The sequence below is a fragment of the Cucurbita maxima genome, unplaced genomic scaffold, assembly GCF_002738345.1.
Source record: "Cucurbita maxima cultivar Rimu unplaced genomic scaffold, Cmax_1.0 Cma_Scf00001, whole genome shotgun sequence".
NCBI classification, from domain to species: Eukaryota; Viridiplantae; Streptophyta; class Magnoliopsida; order Cucurbitales; family Cucurbitaceae; genus Cucurbita; species Cucurbita maxima.
The window spans coordinates 7,701,146-7,718,910 of NW_019272017.1; the positions used below are offsets into that span (position 1 = coordinate 7,701,146).

Genomic DNA, 17,765 nt, shown 5'->3' on the forward strand with positions numbered 1-17,765 from the left:
GGGGGGGGGGGGGGGGGGGGGGGTGATGACGTCATTAACAGCCCACAGATAGATATGGAAAAAAACAAGAATAAAATTCCACGAATCTACAAGACCCGAACCCTAAACCTCCAATCGGAAAGATTCGATGTTATATGCGACGCCACGACTTCGACCAATCCCTCTCTTCGTCTCTCTCTCTCTCTCTCTAGAATCCTCCATCGATTCTCTCTCCAGAAACTCCATTATCTTGAGTTTCTGAATTTTGGGATTTTATTAACCCCATTATTCATTCTCTTCCTCTTCTTTATTTCTCTATTGTTTTCCCCAAGTTTATTCCTTTTCTTGATTCTATAGATTCCATTATTCCGCTTTCCAGTTCTTTCTCATTGCTCCCTTCGGATTTTTCTATGTTCCATTTTCGATCACCCCACCTACTCCTTCCTTAAATAAACCAACCCCCCCTTTCAGTTCCAAATCAATCTGGGTTTCTTTCGTTTTCTGCCATGGGTTTCGTTGATAATTTTCTGGATATTCGAGTCGGAATGGATTTGAGGCACTATGCTGATGCTCTGGATCAAGAACGTCGCAAAATTCAGGTCTTCCAGCGCGAACTTCCCCTTTGTTTGGAGCTTGTCACAAGAGGTAATTTTATCTTCCAATTACTCTGCTCTTTTTCTGTTGCTTGTTTTGTTTAATTTTGGGTACGATTTGTTTCCCCCTTTTTTGCAGCTATTGATTCTTGCCGGCAGCAGTTATCTGGGGTGTCAACAGAGAGCTCTGAACATACTTCCAGCGATGGCCCTGTTTTGGAGGAGTTCATCCCGATTAACAGAGCGTCTGTTAATTCCCATTTTGAGAATGGAGAAGATGAGCTATTACAACCAGAGAAAAACGAAGTGGGTCGATCGGATTGGCTTAAAACGGCTCAGCTTTGGAATCAATCACCGGAATCTCCCATTACAGAGGTACAATTTCATCATCATTACTCTGTTTCGAAAAACAGAGAACGAACGAGAACTTTCTGGGAAACTTTTGTCAAATTTGTTCCCTTTTTGCAGGATGTTGTTAAGGAAACGGCGTCGTCGGCTGTTGAGGTAAAGAACAATGGCGGTGGCGGTGGCGGTGCTTTTCAGCCGTTTCAGAAGGGGAAAACCACTCCATTAAAACTAGAGGCGGCGGTGGACGTCGCTAAAACAGTCGGCTCTTCTCCGATTCGTGAGGCGACGACGAGTTCCACGGCGGAGACCAGTAAACGAGAGGAAAAGGAATCTCAGACACGGAGAAAACAAAGGCGGTGCTGGTCGTCGGAGTTACACCGGCGATTCGTTCACGCACTTCAACAGCTTGGCGGCCCTCATGGTACAAACAAATTCGTGTTTCTTTTTATCTTTTTAATTTGTGAAGGGATTTGTTCTTACGTGTTTTTAATTACAGTTGCTACGCCGAAACAAATCAGAGAGTTAATGAAGGTTGATGGGCTCACCAACGATGAAGTTAAAAGCCATTTACAGGTTCATATCGCAATTAATTTATTTATAGCAATTTAAAAATATATATATCGTAATTTATATGGGAAGTTTGATTGTTCTGTTGTTAATTTAATCTCAGAAATACCGATTGCACGCAAGAAGGCCAACAAATTCTGCAATGCAAGACTGCGGCAGCTCCTCATCGCCGCAGCAATTCGTGGTAGTCGGAAGCTTATGGGTGCCGCCGCCTCCACCGAAGTACACGGTAGCGACAACAGCGAAATCGAGAAATGGGATTTATGCTCCGGTGGCAACGGCGGTGCGACGGCAGATGACGGCAGAGGAAGGGAAGGGGAGGCAGAGCGGCGGAGTTGTTCAATCAAATTCGCCGGTGACGTCTTCCTCGACTCACACCACCACAACCTCGCCGTCGGCGGCGTAGATTGTAGTTTTTTGACATTTTTGTTGAATGTTGGAGAGAGGTGTAAAAGTTTTGCAAGTATTGATAAAGCATGTGGTATACATCAACATTTTCACGTGAAGTTTCTTCCCCATTCTTGGATTTCCTTTATCCTGCGATCCATAAAAATTATTGCTTCAATTACGTAATTATCATTTATCACAACAAAATTCCGACAAAATAAGCCAAAAACAGAAATCCCTCGCGGTCTTATCTTTAGATGTTGGATGTCTCGGTCGTGCTTGTCTAGGACATCTTGTCCATCATTCCAAATCCCATTTTACCTGCTTTCATGTTAGATAAATCTTTATCATTTCATGTTGTGTAAATACCGATCGCCAAACTAATGTCTGCTATTGCTAAAATGTTCTAAAATGTACTATGGAGAGATGCGACTAGTTCGTTGTTAACTCTTCCTACGCAGATTAAACGTTATCAAAATCGTTATTGTTGTCTACTTGTTGTTTTCTGCTTATAACATTATTTTCTCTAAAATGGTTATCAATGTATTTTTTGGCTCACGTTTTCTAAAACATATCTCTCAAATGTGACTTGAGGTTCGAACATACGCCGATATTATCTGCAAAGTTCGAATTTCAGACAACTGATTTGTTCGCTGAATTGTAACATTTGCCACATAATTACTATCTCGATGTCACAAAATGCAGTTATGACATGTGGCGGATTGGGTTTGATTTTGAAGAATGGTTGAAGGGCCAAAAGATGAGTATAAATGGAGGTTGAATGTGAAGGAAAGTGGTTAGTTAAAAAGTCAGAATTTTGGACCTTATCTTTTCTTTTAAGATAAGGTTTCCAACTTAGTACTTACTTCTTCTCCTACAAAATTAACATCCCACTAAACCCACCTCCCTAAAAGAGAACACAAAGGCCAAAACATATCCCTTTCTTTGCTAAATCTTGTCTTCTTCTATAGGAGAAGAACCTTAAAACAAAATACGCCCATAACTACTAAAGTATTTTCAACCCGACTTTACTTTTCTATGCAATTAAAATAATTGTAGTCACTATTTTCAAGCATTGGATCAAAATCAAATACGAGTGGTGTGCCAACAAGAACGGTGAGACCCCATATTATTAATGATGATAGATAACATACAAAAACATATAATATCCACTAATGGTGGGTTTGGACGGTTACACGTTGCCTCTTGCCACCAATCCTTAGCAACTAGCACGGGTTGTTGCCGAGCACAAATCGTTGCTGCATTACCATCAATGACCACTGGGTCATGACTCACCATCGTTTTTTAAATATAAATTTGAAGATACTCATTCTAATATTATTGATATTTATAGAAGGTAAAATTAGGTATAAAAACACTGGAGAAATTGATTTTGGGAAAAAAATATTTTAAAAAATGCATTTTGAAAACCTAGGAGAAGCCATTTGGTGACCTTTTCATTTCATATTTTTTACCCACCAACTTTTGGTTCGTATCACTTTCTTTGGTAATACGCATTTTTTCAAAATATTCACGACCAAGTTTTTCAAATAAACAATATTATTACCAATTACTCCTTTGACTTTTTGGCCCCCATATTCAACTTTTTCTTTTTTAATCTATAAACCTAAGTCAAGGAAAAAAATCAAATTAAACTATTTCTAAAAAAATATTTATAAAGATAATAAGAGCGCGTAAATAGACAACCATGTCACTATAACATCAAAGATATATATATATATACACATTATCAAATGTGTTAGAGATCTGTTGCTAAATTATAATTAAATTAAATTAAATTATGGCTGGGTCTATAGCTATAACATAATTACATTCTTAATTACCAATTATGTTATCATGTGTCGCCATTATTGTTAGAAATACAATAGTTTAGACATCCATGGAAAGGTTTGTATCATGATCCGTTTTCTCATTTAATTGAAACTATACTTAATATGAAATTCATTTTTTAAATTAGAATGGGTTGGTCGATTGATTAAAAAATCCCAAAGTGAAACCATTCTTTTATTTTTCTCATTAATTATTTTGATATCCATTTAAAAATTCTTTTTTTATGTGAAGTTCAATCATTTAAATTCGTGTCTAATTAAATTTTAAAAATAAATATATTAAGTAGAAAATTGAAACTTTTAGAAATTTATAAATGTTGTAATTTAAACTTCTAAAATTATATAAAATTGACAAGTATAAAGTTAAGAAAAGGTTTGAATGTGGTGGGTTCAGAAAAATGTCCGAACACAAAATTGGTCCCAAAATCAATGCTCCAAAATCCTAAAATTTTATAATAATAATTATAATAACACTCTTTTTAAAATAATAATATCAAATTAATTAAATTTCCAACCCACCATCTTTAGTGGTTCCGTTAACGATCTGATAGCGCCTGGATCCGAATATTCCGCAATGGTTCATAATATCCTTTTTTGGTAATTAATTTATACTATTTAGAATATTCTCTCTCCCTCTCCAATTTATTACGTTATCTTTTTTAATTCTGACCTGGCCCACAACACCCCCTCAAGAATCTTGCATCGTCAAGATTCCCCACACTCAGATCTATTTTAATAATATCCTTGGGCCCCCTTCCTTCTACATTTTCCTTAGATTCTTCATCCAACGGTCTCCATTTCACGACCATGATTTAAAATAAATACGCACGCGCAGATGATCGTTGCCCCTGATATGGATAAGTTCGAGGATAGATAGTGACCCTTGAGGTCATAAAAGGCCAAGCGACTTTTGAGGAGCCTTGCAAAAACCTTATATATATATATATATATATATATATATATATCTTTTTTTTTTAATGAAAATTTAGAGAGACTATTTAAAAGAACTTGGAATCAATACATGCACAAAACGACAGCGTTGCATGCTGTTTCTTCTTGTGAGTTATGTGCATGATCATTTTTGCATTTGGAAAAAAATTCTAAGGAATATTCCTTTCTTATATCTTGAATGGTGGCCTAACTTCCAAAGATATTATAAAAATATATTACTTTTCATTTTTTATTATTGAATTCTCGATCATAAGATCTAATTTAACATTTAAATATAAATTTATCACTATGTAATAAGAATATATTTTTACGTTTACAAAGGTGAAATTTTAATTAGTTTGACTTGTTTTAGATATTAAGAAATAAAAAACGAAATAAAAAGAAAAAAAAAAAGAAAAAAGAGGTTCTTCAAATTGTGCATTTGTACCTGTAAAGGTGTAAAAGAAGAAGAAGAGTTCAAGGTGTTGACAATTTTGAACATCATTCCATCTGTCATGAAACCATTGACTAAGACATTATCTTACAAAAAGACATTATAATATGATATGTTTGACCAAAAATGTTGGACTATGAATTAAAGTGAAACAAATCTTATCATTCAAATTTGGTTTGGTTTGGTTTGGTTTCTATTAATTAATTTATTTATTGTTATTTTGAGGTAGCTATACAATAAATATATGTTTAGGCATCATTAGTAGTTAATCAAAATCATTAAAGTCGGTGACTTAAATAAAGTCTTTTGCAATATAAGCCTTTAAATTAATTGCAATATTTGGTTTCATTTCACACTCATTTTATTTTCTATTTTAGTTTTTTCTAGAAATGCATATATTTATTTATTTTAATTATAAAACACAAATTTAACGGTTATAATTTATGAATAGAAAAATAGGAAATAGGTAGAAGTTATTGTATTTCTTATTTATTTTAATTTATACACGGCATAAAGATAATGCAATGTATAACAATAATATTTTAATCTTCCAAAAGCTAAAACACATGGTTGCTTGGATGAAGAGAGTTAATAGCGTTCATAATCACGTCCAACTACATTGACCTTTCCTTAGATTAGCATTAATTAAAAACAATTAAGAAACCCACATTGTTTTTGTTTATGTGTACCAGTTTGGAAGAGTTTGAATGAGATGATAAAAACTAGATTTGGTTGGGTTGGTCTTCTCTAATGCCCATTATGTCGTCCAAGTTCATTTCCAAACCATTGTTTGGTTTGGTATGAATATCATGAATTGGGTGTAATCTGAAGGACATAGGAGCAGGACAAGTAGACTTTTCATTGGCAATACATAAATTATTCTGCACTTTCCTTGTGAAATAACAAGACAAGGACTGAATCTGAATCTGAATCTGAATCTGAATCTGAGCCTTGCCACCCACCAGCAACCAGCAGATGTCTGGGCTGAATTATCATGGAATATTGACACATTCACATGTTGGCTGGGTTTCGACATCTACAACATCACATGTTCACACACTTCGCTTTGGACTATGTTTTCAATATTATGGGCTTAACAGAAAATAGCCCATAGCCCATGGGCCCAACCATTAAACTAAATTTACACACATGTTTCATATTATATTTATTACTAGTTTAAACACAAATAAGTACCAAATGAGAAGAATCTAGAACAAATTTTCATTCAGTTCGGTGGTTTACATATATATCTAACAAGTAAGTTAATCAGCATAATTTTCTATATTTTAGAAAATAAATAAATAAAAATATATTTTTTCATAATATATCCCCTAATTTCTTGGGAGGCAATTTAATGGTGTACTTATTATTTGCCTTATTGTTTTTTGTTATTTAGATATCACTAAGATTGCCCCCATAAACGCATTAACTAATAAAACGAATTATTTATGATTTCAATATTTTTTTTATTACAATTTTCTCGTAACAAAGTTGGAAGTTTTACGATAGCGAGTTCAATAATTAAATTAAAAAATTAGAAAAAATATGAAAAAAAAAAAAATTATTACCAAAATTATTATTTTATTATCTCTGATAAAACAGGTAAATTAACTGACTTTAATAATAATAATAATAAAAGAGAATAGAAAAAATAGAGTTAACTGAAATTGAGAAACAAAAGAAGAAGAGAAAAGAAAAAAAAAAGGGAAAAAAAGATGACACCTTTAATACGGGGTTGTAGCCTTGGCTAAGAAAACCCGTTGATGAATTTTAGTTCTGCTTCCAATTTTACCATTTGCGCACGCTTTCTCAGGTTCCCGGAATTGGTCACGAAACCGGGAATTACAATCGATAAACCTCAAAATCCCAACTGCCGACTTCTCTCGGAGTTATTCCATGGCAGAGAAGCAGTTGATAGTGGTCGTTGAAGGTACCGCGGCCATGGGTCCCTTCTGGCAAACTGTCGTGTCCGATTACATCGAAAAGATCGTCAGGTACTCCTATTATCCATCCCTTCTCCCCTCTCCTTCCTGTCTGTTCTTCTAATTGCGTAACTACGCGGTTTCGTATGTTATTGTTTGTGTTTTAGGACTTTCTGGAAATGCCTACAAAGCTTTATCTGTTTCTTGACTCGTCATTAGGTTCTAATTGTGATAGCCAACGGGCTATCATGTGAACGATCACAATCAGTTTTGTTGATTTTTCCCCAATTCGGAATTCACACTTGGAGTCCACATTAAGTACCTGCCTGACTCTCCATTTTTAACCTGAACCATATTATACCCACGATTCCTTTTTGACAGTTGATTCTCGAGTCGCCTATTTATTTCTGTAGAACTCACGATTTGTTACCATGTTCCTGATTTGGATGGGCTTAAATTCTATCATTTTTGTTGATATTGACTTGATTCAGTAGGCTACGAAGATCTCCACCTCTTTTGTTATGTATTTTTAGGAGTGTCCTTAGCCACAACGTAGCTGATAACAAATAAATGTAAAATAGAGCACATAATTCACATTGTAAAATAATTCCTGTATTTCAACTCAAGGGTTTGCAAGTTTTATGAATGCAAACGAGGCTTTCATTGAAAGAAAGCCCGTGGATGTTATAGAATATGAATCATCTGACACCTACCATTGATCCAAAACGGCGATGAAGATTTTGTCTTTACAGTTTCATGTGAAAATTCATTAATGTTTACACCTTTTATTTTTGTTGTTGCCTTTTGATGTTAGAAATAGTTCATGGGTAATCTCTTTGATGGTAACAAGGATATGATAAAAGCTAACTTTCTACTTATGCAGATGTTTCAGTGGAAATGAAACAACCGGGCAGGTATGTCTCTTTCTTTTTTCAGAAGACAAATATAGTTTATCCCTAACATTTCATGTATGCAATAGTTCTTTCAGATTTTGAAATTTAGAGAATATCCCTATAAGAATTAAGCTGTCAATTCATCTTCATAACAGAGGATACTGTTGTAGGATGCGGGAATTGATATATGGTCCATCAATTTAGATTGATACATGGTACTTCCATGTTGATACTGGATGAAACGCTTGGTTTTTCTTTCTTTTTTGAAGACTTCAAAATTGAGGCCTTTATCTTTTGTAGGATTTATAGTTAGAAGCTGATGTTTCTATTGAGACGTGTGATAATCTGATAATATTATGTTTAGTTGGTGAAAATGTGGGTAAAGGATTTTAGTTTTCTGTTTATACGGCTCTGTAAAAATGCATTTGGATAATTGGGGTATAAAAGTTTTTTTTTTCCCCCTTCGCTTGTTTTCTTTTAGAGTGTTCTTGTTAATGGCCTATTTTTTAGAGAAAAAGAATGTGGTGGTACTTTCCTTTCCAAATCATGTCCTCGTGAATAGTGATTCCTAGATGCTCAGTAATATGAGCTTTTACGAGTCAGTATTCCTAACGTTCAAAAACAGTTTTGAAAACAGATTAAAAAATATTTTCGAACAGTTTTCCACACAAATCTAGCTCTTTCAACTTTTAAGAGATAGTTAATTCAATTCCGAAGGTTACTAATCTAGCCTTATGAATTTTTAAGGTTACTAATCTAGCCATTTCTATTTTCAAAGTTAACAAATCTTATCGAATTTTAAGTTTCATTGATTAAAAGTATAATTAAAATATTTATTTTCTTTTCATTTCTAGGCAACATCAAGACTGATCACATCCATTTCAAATCTTTCTCATCCCAAATGCAATTAAAAATATGAAATCATTTCTAGCTCTTAAAATCACATTATTTAATAATAATTTCTTATGCTTGGTTCTAAACAGAGGATGCTCTTGTGAATGTTCTAGTGTGTAAACTTTGTAATCACATCTTTCATTCTACCTGACCATGTAATGATATATTTTACTTCTGGAATGCAGAAACCACCAACCTCTAATGTCGAGTTCTCTCTGGTCATGTTTCATACTCATGGATCGTATTGTGGTTCGTAAGGAGCTTATTTTTCCTGGTTCATTATGTTTATGCTCTGATGTTGAGCATTTATTTTCCTGCACCAGAACATTGTGTTTGTTAGTGTCATTCAATAGTCTAGTTAATTGTGACCACGAAATGTTTACTGATAGAATTTGGCCATGATATTATCTTGTCCAATGTTCTATATGGACAACTTTCTGGACTAAGTCCTCCACTTGTCATGTGGGTCTCATATACTCCCAAAGTTCCAAGTTTCTCTTGACCTTTACACATAAGCTAATGTATTAGCATAAGTAGAGTTCAATTGGAGAATGATTTCTAACACTAATTCTCTTCCAAACTCCTGACATGAAGATGTACAGGATTTTAGTTTCCAAGATTTTCAGGATATATATGTATGCATTTGTATATTGTTTCAAGAGTGAAATTAGTCACATCCAGTAGACAAAGTGTGATGTGGCATCATGTTAGTTTTATTGGAAATTTAGCGTGTTACATGATGTTGAATGTGCCCATTCTTTTTTATTTCAACTTCTCTTTTTTCAGGATGTCTAGTACAGCGAACTGGGTGGACAAGAGATGTTGATATTTTCATACAATGGCTTTCAGCTATTCCTTTTTCTGGTGGGGGTTTCAGTGACGCTGCAATAGCTGAAGGGCTTGCTGAAGCACTTATGGTATGCATATTCTTGCCCTCTGATCTCGTTCTTCTTAACTATTGTTATGGTGCTTTATCTCATCATTTCTTAACGATAGTTGTATGGTTCATTTTCATCTCTCAACTGCTCGTCTTCTCTTGAATAAATATTTCTATATTTGAGGCTAGAGGATCCCCATCTTCTTTCTAGATTACTGATGATGTTCCAGATGGCTTGACCTTTTGCTCTCGTCTTACCATGCTACAAATATAGTTCTTCATATTATAATTATGCAATAAAAGTATTTTAGGACACAGGAATGATATGGAGTTCTTCTGACAAGCAAAATAATTTAACTTCTGAAATATAAGGAAAGGCCAATTATCAAGAGCTTTAGAAGCTCCAAATTCTTGAGTTTTTGTTCGAGGAGTTTGATGACATAACTATGGTAAGTTTCTCTCGCTATGACTAAAAGTGGAAGCTTTCTTTTGTTATAATCAACACTAAAATATAATTTTATATTCACATGTCTTGTTTTTAACTATGTTTGATTTGAAGTTCCTTGGCCTTCAGTTGAAGGCTTATACAATGAACTTTAATGAGCTTGGGATGGGTTAAATATTTTTGAGATCCATTTGCATAGGCTTGGCTAATTTTATGTTTTTAATGGAATAGTTTTGTTTATTATGAATAATTTTTTTTATAAAAAAAAAAAAAACGGGATGATGCAAAACTAGGTATCAATTAAGATTTTTTTTTTTTTTTTCCTGTTGTAATGTTCTTTTGCTATCACAATTTTTTGTTCTCATGAAAGAAATATAGCATGACTTTATATCCCTTATGATTTCTCTTGCCTAATTATTTCTATCTATCTAGATGTTCCCAACTCAACAAAATGGTGGCCAAAATCAACAAACTATGGATATGCAGAAGCACTGTATTCTTGTTGCTGCAAGTAATCCTTATCCCCTGCCAACGCCAGTATATAGACCAGCAGTGCAAAACTTGGAGCAACATGACAATGTTGAACCAGGGAGTTCCCAATCATATGCTGAGACAGTTGCTAAATCATTTCCTCAGGTTAACATTACGTAGCTTAATTTTTTCAAGATGACAAAAAAAATATTTTTCTTCCCCGTAAGTGTTGCAGATAATAAGGCAACTAGACCATCTTTCCATGCAGTGCTTCATATCTCTGTCAGTTATTTGCCCCAAACAGCTTCCAAAACTAAGAGCAATTTACACTGCTGTAAGTACGAATGTTTACTCGAGCTCCCTCCCCCTCACTCGTGTACATAAAACAGAAGTCCTTGCAACTTCTATGAATCTACCATTTAGATACTTATTTCCTCAACCAAGTCATTCCGAATTTCTTCTATTAATTTTTTAATGGTGAAATCTGGAGTTACTCCGACATGCTATCATTGCCAGTTCAATTTTTAATCCCTCATATTTTCTGGATTTCTAATTTTGAGTAATCTCAGTGAAATTTTCAGCAGCTTATATTGTGGCATTATAGTTGGTATTATTTATAAATATTAATAGCCTCATTTGTAAATATATGTGACTGACTGCTCCACCTTTTAATGAAGGGAAAACGGAACCTCCGGTCAGCAGATCCACCTATTGATAATGTTAAAACCCCCTCATACCTTGTCTTGATCTCTGAAAATTTTGTGGAAGCCCGTGCAGCTTTAAATCGTCCTGGAATTACTAGTTTGCCTGCAAACCAGAGTCCTGTGAAAATGGACATATCTCCTGTTGTGCCTGTTACTGGACCACCTCCAACCACTACTCCATCAGGTCCCCACTATTAGCTTATCTTTGTCAGATCCTGATCATTAGATGCATTAGCTTTGGAAAGAAATATGATATTCCTGAACAGTTGATTTAAGATGTCTTGCTAGTCTGACTGATCTTCATGACAGGGATATGGTCATGCCATGTGACTTGCAAGTCTGAAGTATACTAATTGGCATTTAGATCTGGTATTTGAAGCATAATTTGAACTAGGTAGATTTAGATTCTTACGGCTGGAGCCCAAACTTTGATTGAATAAATGAAAAGACTAGTGCTTAAAGATACAAATTCTGCAAGAGAGTGAAAAGGATTATAGTTGGGCTTTATCTAAATAGGAAATTAAAGAATATTCACACTGATGGTTGAAGTCAGAGCTCTTTTGTGTAAGTTCATATTTCGGTAGCCCTGTGTTTGGTGTTATTGAATTTTTGTACTGCTTCTTTGGTTTTATAATTCTTCTCAATAGAAACGTTTGGAAATGTGTTCATATTTCCAACTCATGTTGAGTTTGGAAATCTCTGGTTAATTAAAAAGTTCACATGGACATTTGCAAGAAGTATTTGACACTTGCGTTTCTTTTTTTGTCTATCCCAGTAAATGGACCTGTCATTAACCGGCAGCCAGTTTCTGTTGCTAATGTGCCTCCTGCTACTGTGAAAGTTGTAAGACTCATTTTTTTTTATTCTTAATTTCTATGGTAGAAATTTGGCTTTTATGATAGCCTTACAGCCTGAATCATGCTGGACTATAATTTTTATCAGGAACCAAATACTGTTACATCTATGACAAATGGATCTGCATATCCACCACATATGCCGTCTGTTGTTCGTGCAGCTTCACAGGGAGTCCCTAGCTTGCAGACCTCTTCACCACTTTCTTCTCAGGAGATGATCACAAATAACGAGAGCACACAAGATCTTAAACCTCTAGTGAATGGCGTTCCACAGACTCTACGACCTGTGGGTCCTGCGAATGTTAGCATTCTGAATAATATTTCTCAAGCACGGGTGATGAGCTCTGCTACTTTAAATGGAGGAAATTCCATTGGACTTACGTCTATGGGTCAAACCCCAATGGCCATGCATGTATCCAATATGATATCCAGTGGAATGGGATCATCTGTGCCTGCTGCACAAAATGTATTTTCATCCAGTCAATCTGGTATGACATCAATAAATGGTTCTACAACTCTCACTCAGGTTGCACCGAACTCAGGTCTAAGCTCACTTACTTCAGCAAATAACATTTCTGGAAATTCTAATGTTTCCACTTCACAAGCGGCAGGAAATATCCAAGGTGGTCCTAGTGTGAGTCAATCAGTTCCTGGGATTAGCCAAGGAAATCTTGCAGGAACACAAGTGGTACAAAGTGGAATTAGCATGAACCAAAATGTTATGAGCAACTTAACCCAACCAGGTGTTTCTTCTGGAAATGGTACGATGATTCCTACTCCAGGAATGCCTCAACAAGTTCAAAATGGGATGCATTCACTTGGAGTGAACAATGCAGCAGCAAATATGCCATTATCACAGCATTCAGCAGGGGCTTTGCAACCAGCACAATCCAAATATGTGAAATTTTGGGAGGTATGTTGTGACTGTGCCTGTTTTGTTTACGTGATAGTTGTGATAATGTATCCATTAAAAATTTGAAAAGCTCTGTCTTCTATGTTCTAAGCATGACAAAAAAGTTTAATAGTTGCATAAAATTATTCTTTGTCGTAGAAATTATGGAATGAAAAATTATCTCAAACATTGTTTGGGCATGGCAATGCAGGGAAATCTATCTGGGCAGAGACAAGGCCAGCCTGTTTTTATTACCAGAATGGAAGTATGTTCATGATCATCCGCTACATAATTTTAGTAAAAATGAAATTTTATTTTCTTGGTATAATTTCTTACATTTTTTTTTAATTTTTCCTCTGGTTGAAAAAAGCACGACCTTTTATTTTAGTTATACCGTTTTTTTATCAGTCTCCTTATATCAATGGATTATACATTGGAAGCTTTTTTAGTGATCAGAGAATTACCTTTCCTCCTACCACAAATCCACAATGCTAAGTTATTCATTGATATTTAACTGATTAAGTTGTTTCTGTCAGGGTTACAGGAGTGCTTCAGCTTCTGAGAAGTAAGTGGACTATGGTTCTGAGTTTTTATTTATTTATTTATTTATTTATTTTTGCTTCTCCTGCCATATATTTGATAATGTTTAGATATATAATTGTTTTTTAGTTGATAATTAATAAAATTTTGCAAATTAGGAATCATTATACCATATATCTTATAGAGTTGAAGGGTATTAGAATAAACCTACTTGCATTGACCAGTTTACTCAATAATTTGAAGTATTAGAATTATTTAGTTGACCCCTTTTGTGGTGTCCTGAACTAGCTGATATACATATTTCTTGACACAGATTTTTCCTAGTTTTTAATCAGGAATTCTTAAATACTTAGGCTAGATAATTTTCTGGTTGAAGATTTTTAAGCTTGCTTCGGGTCTAAGAACTAACCTGAAAAGTCAGTGTTTACTACTTGGGTGCTCTTCGGTGGGAAATCAAATGATTTGTGGATACCAATGGTGTATATAATTTTGGGAACTTCAGGCAACCTGATAAGATGCTCTGTTAACTGTTATTTAGCAAGGTGATTATGCTTTCTACAGGCTGAACTTGCCTTCAACAAGAAACACAAAAAGGCAGTTGCTATTAGCTCTATCTGTATCTTAAAAGGAGACAGTAACTGCTGCAATCACCTATTTAATAGAGCCCGTCAGCAGTTGAAGTCGTAGGATCATCCTTAAGTCACACCAATATCACACACCTGCTTCACAGAGCCAATGACGGATGTAAATATGAAAACGGAAGCAAGAGGTTTCGTACTGGGGTGTCCTGGTTATGGTTCACATCTGCAGAAACCTGTTACTGCAAAAATAGGTTTCTATGGAGTACAGCATTTTCTATAGCATAGAACTAAGTGGTAGCGCCTCCCATATCTATTTCCCTGATGGTTGGCAAGGATTTGTGTTGTGGTCTGTGGGCATCTTCGGCCATTATCTGCTAACAGATGTGTTCACTGCGGATTGGAGGTTGACTTTTCATGAATGATTCATTAATACTGGAAATATACTGCATTTTCCCTTCTAACGTAGCCCTTGGTCCAAACTCTGTTGTTCTATTCTTTTGTTGCCAATAATGTTTGATTGGTAGTTGATTTGTTTCTTTACTGGTGGGTGTGGGTACAATGGCAGTCGCAGTACTTTTTTACTCAACAGTTCTCCCCTTTGAACTCTTGCTTCCATTATTGATGGGCAATCTCATCAAAAACTTTAGATTCTTGTTACTTCGATTATGGTAAAGACTGAAGAAGGAACCCAAGAAATCTGTCAGTCATTTTTGAGTTCTCATGAATTTCTTTGTTCGCTTAGTCTTGAATTTTGTTGGTCATGCAAATAACATCTCTAAATATTGAGCACATTTCATTCTAAATATTGAACATCATTTCATTCGGAGTATAGAAATTATGATCCGTTTCCGCATACTTTTACCTCCCTCCCTTTTGAGATTTTGTTGACTTTCCATACTTCACATTTAAAATTTGAGAATCAGTTCAATTTTTTTTCGTAGAAGTGGAACCATTTATCTATCTTTTATGTTTATAGGCTTGCAGCAAACTGGCCGCCGACAATGCAAATAGTTCGGCTTATCTCACAGGATCACATGAATAACAAGTAATTTGTTGCTCAGTGAGATAATAGTAATTTCTCTTTTCTTCTGTCTGCTTAATTAAAACTAGCTCAAGTTTTGTTGTATTTGATTTTAGGCAATATGTTGGAAAAGCTGATTTTCTTGTTTTCCGAGCTATGAATCAGCATGGATTTCTTGGCCAGCTTCAAGAAAAGAAGCTTGTAAGTTACTCCCCTTTTTAGTTAAATTAGTTGGCTGCGGGCTGCTTTGGTAGCAAGTTCAGTTAGTGTAAGGCTAGCCTAAACGAATATGGTTGCTTGCTTCTGTTCAACATGACAATAAAAAGAGAATAGTAGGTGAAACTCCTGATTTATCTACCAACCGAAGGCATCTATCTGGAAAATATTTGAATGAAGAATGAAGAGCGTAGTCAACTTAGAGAGATCCTTTCTCAAATTTCATCTTCCAAAAGGTTTCTTGCAAGGCTTAGGTACTATGTAACAGAGCTAGATTTCCTTGAGTTCGAAACCAAGAGGTATTGTGCATAACCAAAGCATAGATCTTTGGAAAGGATACAGTGAGGAGCTTCACCTATCCAAAGATCATCTAAAAAATTGGGGTTAGATTTCCGAATTATTAAGTACCTGCTCCTAAGAGAATTAACTTCCTCAGTATCTGAAACTAGTAATAACAAATACCAGTCCTACTCCTACATTTCTTTAAGCATTTTATGCATATATAGTGACATTGTACAACCAAGCATGATTTCAGGTTCTAGTACTACATGCAAAGTTTAGTCTGCTTGCAGCATTTTTGGTTACTTTGGATTAGTTATCTGTATTTCATTTTTGAACCCACTTCAAACTTTATTTCCTGAGTGGTTTCTTATGTTGAGCCGCTTCTTGTTCTGTTCCAGTGTGCAGTCATCCAGCTACCATCCCAAACTTTGCTGCTATCTGTTTCTGATAAGGCTTGCCGCTTGATAGGGATGCTTTTTCCAGGGGTAAGATATTTTTGAGCTACAAAGATTTGGTTGTATTAGTATCAGTATTCTTTCTTTTGTTTGCTTTAAATAAATGATGTTAATCCTTCATTTCGAGGTCAATACATTGCCAACATATCTCAGATGCTTGTTGAGAAATATCATTCAATAGTTGACTGCAACTTTGATATTTACTTTTGTCTTTTGCAATCATCTATTTTAAACTGAAAGTTTGTTGCTCATTTCTTTGTTCTGCAATCGTGTATTTAACCGCAACATCTGTTCACTAGAATTCCTGTGTTGTAGTTGTAGGATGCAGCATTTCATGATGTGTATTCAGTGCCCAATTTCATTGAATCTAGAAGTTTAATTCATCATCTTCCACATAGATATCTTTCTATGTAAATGGTAGGTGCAAACATAGTCACACATATGAAGGACATGAAACACGGGACGGACTTGCATATTATCTCATCATTTTATATATCTAATTATTGAGAGGCTCATTTTTTATTTTTTACTTTTATTATTTTTTTTTTCTTTTTGGGATTAGAGAAAAACAAATCTAGAGCGAAAGAATGAACAAAATAAACCACAAAAAGGGGCCATAGGGCTGGTTGAGAGATCCCTAGGCCAAAGAGGAATTTAGCAGAAGGCTTTGAATCTAAGTTGATGAGGGACGAGGTAGAATTTCAAAAAGATTAGATTTGTGAAGAGCACTCTAATTATTGAGAGGCTCGTACATTTGTTTATTCTAGTATTCAGTTTTGTGGCTAATTGTAAGTAAAAACAATATTTTTAAAGCATTCCAAGGAACCTTCGGAAACTTGTGAAATCCATTTCTTTGAAGTCTTCATTTCAGATAATCCTTTGTTCCATACCTAAGGTATTCAGCAAGCATGTTTGAATACTTTTCCTTTTATTTGCTTTAAGGTCATTCCCTCACAGTAACAGTCCTTTTATTTTCTCGACTTTCTTTAATGTGCTAAAGGGTGTTCATCATGTTCTAACATGTCTGCAAAATCATGAAAAACATGATAAAATGAATCAATCATCAATCTTTTTTTTTTCTAGCATATGGGCGGTGCATGAGCTGCGTTGATGTGGACATTCTTGTCAAAAGAGTCATTGTTTTATAGATATTATCCGTGAGATCAAGATATACTTAAGCCTCAAGCATGAGCACATACTTAAATCTTGATGCTTGTGAAATTTTGAGTTCAATATTTATGCTGGATGTTTATTCTCCTTTTATTTTTCTAAAGCTCAATTTCATGTGCATACACAATCGCACGTGGCATGTTGAGCATTGAACGACACAGTCATATGTAGTACACAATATGCAGAAAACATTTTTGCTTATATTTCTCTATCTGTATTTAGGTCCATGTTCATAATTTCTATTCTGTCAGTTGCTTTACTCATTCAAAACATTTAATTTAAATTTCTTGCAAGTAAACAGAAAACGTCTCTAGTTCTTTATTCTTAAATTAATTACTTACTTTCCCCATTTGATAGTTTTTATCTCAGTCGTTCTCTGAGATTCCAGGACCTTTATTCTTGTCCAATAGTCTATAATTCTTTTTTTTTTTTTTTTTTTT

The 17,765-nt window shown here is 34.8% G+C and overlaps 3 protein-coding genes across 3 annotated transcripts in view; all 3 read left to right on the forward strand.

Moving 5' to 3' along the window:
• Positions 1-96: 96 nt before the first annotated feature.
• Positions 97-2,021, forward strand: LOC111481063 (transcription factor HHO2-like). The gene is made up of 5 exons (XM_023126412.1): positions 97-624; positions 712-947; positions 1,041-1,341; positions 1,417-1,493; positions 1,591-2,021. The coding sequence occupies exons 1-5, from the start codon at positions 486-488 to the stop codon at positions 1,891-1,893; spliced, it is 1,056 nt and encodes a 351-aa protein (XP_022982180.1). The 5' UTR covers positions 97-485; the 3' UTR covers positions 1,894-2,021.
• LOC111482126 (protein ASPARTIC PROTEASE IN GUARD CELL 1-like) overlaps positions 278-17,765 on the forward strand; it is a 26,630-nt gene continuing 9,142 nt past the window's right edge. Inside the window, exons 1-2 of the mRNA XM_023127827.1 lie at positions 278-287; positions 2,740-2,750. The gene's annotated coding sequence lies outside the window, so the exon portion shown is untranslated. The remainder of the gene's footprint in view (positions 288-2,739; positions 2,751-17,765) is intronic.
• LOC111497789 (mediator of RNA polymerase II transcription subunit 25-like) overlaps positions 6,808-17,765 on the forward strand; it is a 12,292-nt gene continuing 1,334 nt past the window's right edge. Inside the window, exons 1-14 of the mRNA XM_023149120.1 lie at positions 6,808-7,102; positions 7,914-7,944; positions 9,003-9,066; positions 9,604-9,734; positions 10,572-10,775; positions 10,879-10,944; positions 11,288-11,498; positions 12,090-12,157; positions 12,257-13,081; positions 13,272-13,325; positions 13,597-13,625; positions 15,158-15,226; positions 15,319-15,403; positions 16,099-16,185. Coding sequence (XP_023004888.1) covers positions 7,005-7,102; positions 7,914-7,944; positions 9,003-9,066; positions 9,604-9,734; positions 10,572-10,775; positions 10,879-10,944; positions 11,288-11,498; positions 12,090-12,157; positions 12,257-13,081; positions 13,272-13,325; positions 13,597-13,625; positions 15,158-15,226; positions 15,319-15,403; positions 16,099-16,185 — 2,022 coding nt within the window. The 5' untranslated portion in view covers positions 6,808-7,004. The remainder of the gene's footprint in view (positions 7,103-7,913; positions 7,945-9,002; positions 9,067-9,603; positions 9,735-10,571; positions 10,776-10,878; positions 10,945-11,287; positions 11,499-12,089; positions 12,158-12,256; positions 13,082-13,271; positions 13,326-13,596; positions 13,626-15,157; positions 15,227-15,318; positions 15,404-16,098; positions 16,186-17,765) is intronic.

Excerpts from the sequence above, each read along its gene's own strand:
- LOC111481063 (XM_023126412.1), top strand. The coding sequence starts at position 486 with ATGGGTTTCGTTGATAATTTTCTGGATATTCGAGTCGGAATGGATTTG. Across the intron at positions 1,342-1,416 it reads ACAGCTTGGCGGCCCTCATG|TTGCTACGCCGAAACAAATC; the intron begins GTACAAACAAAT and ends TTTTAATTACAG. Across the intron at positions 1,494-1,590 it reads AAGTTAAAAGCCATTTACAG|AAATACCGATTGCACGCAAG; the intron begins GTTCATATCGCA and ends ATTTAATCTCAG.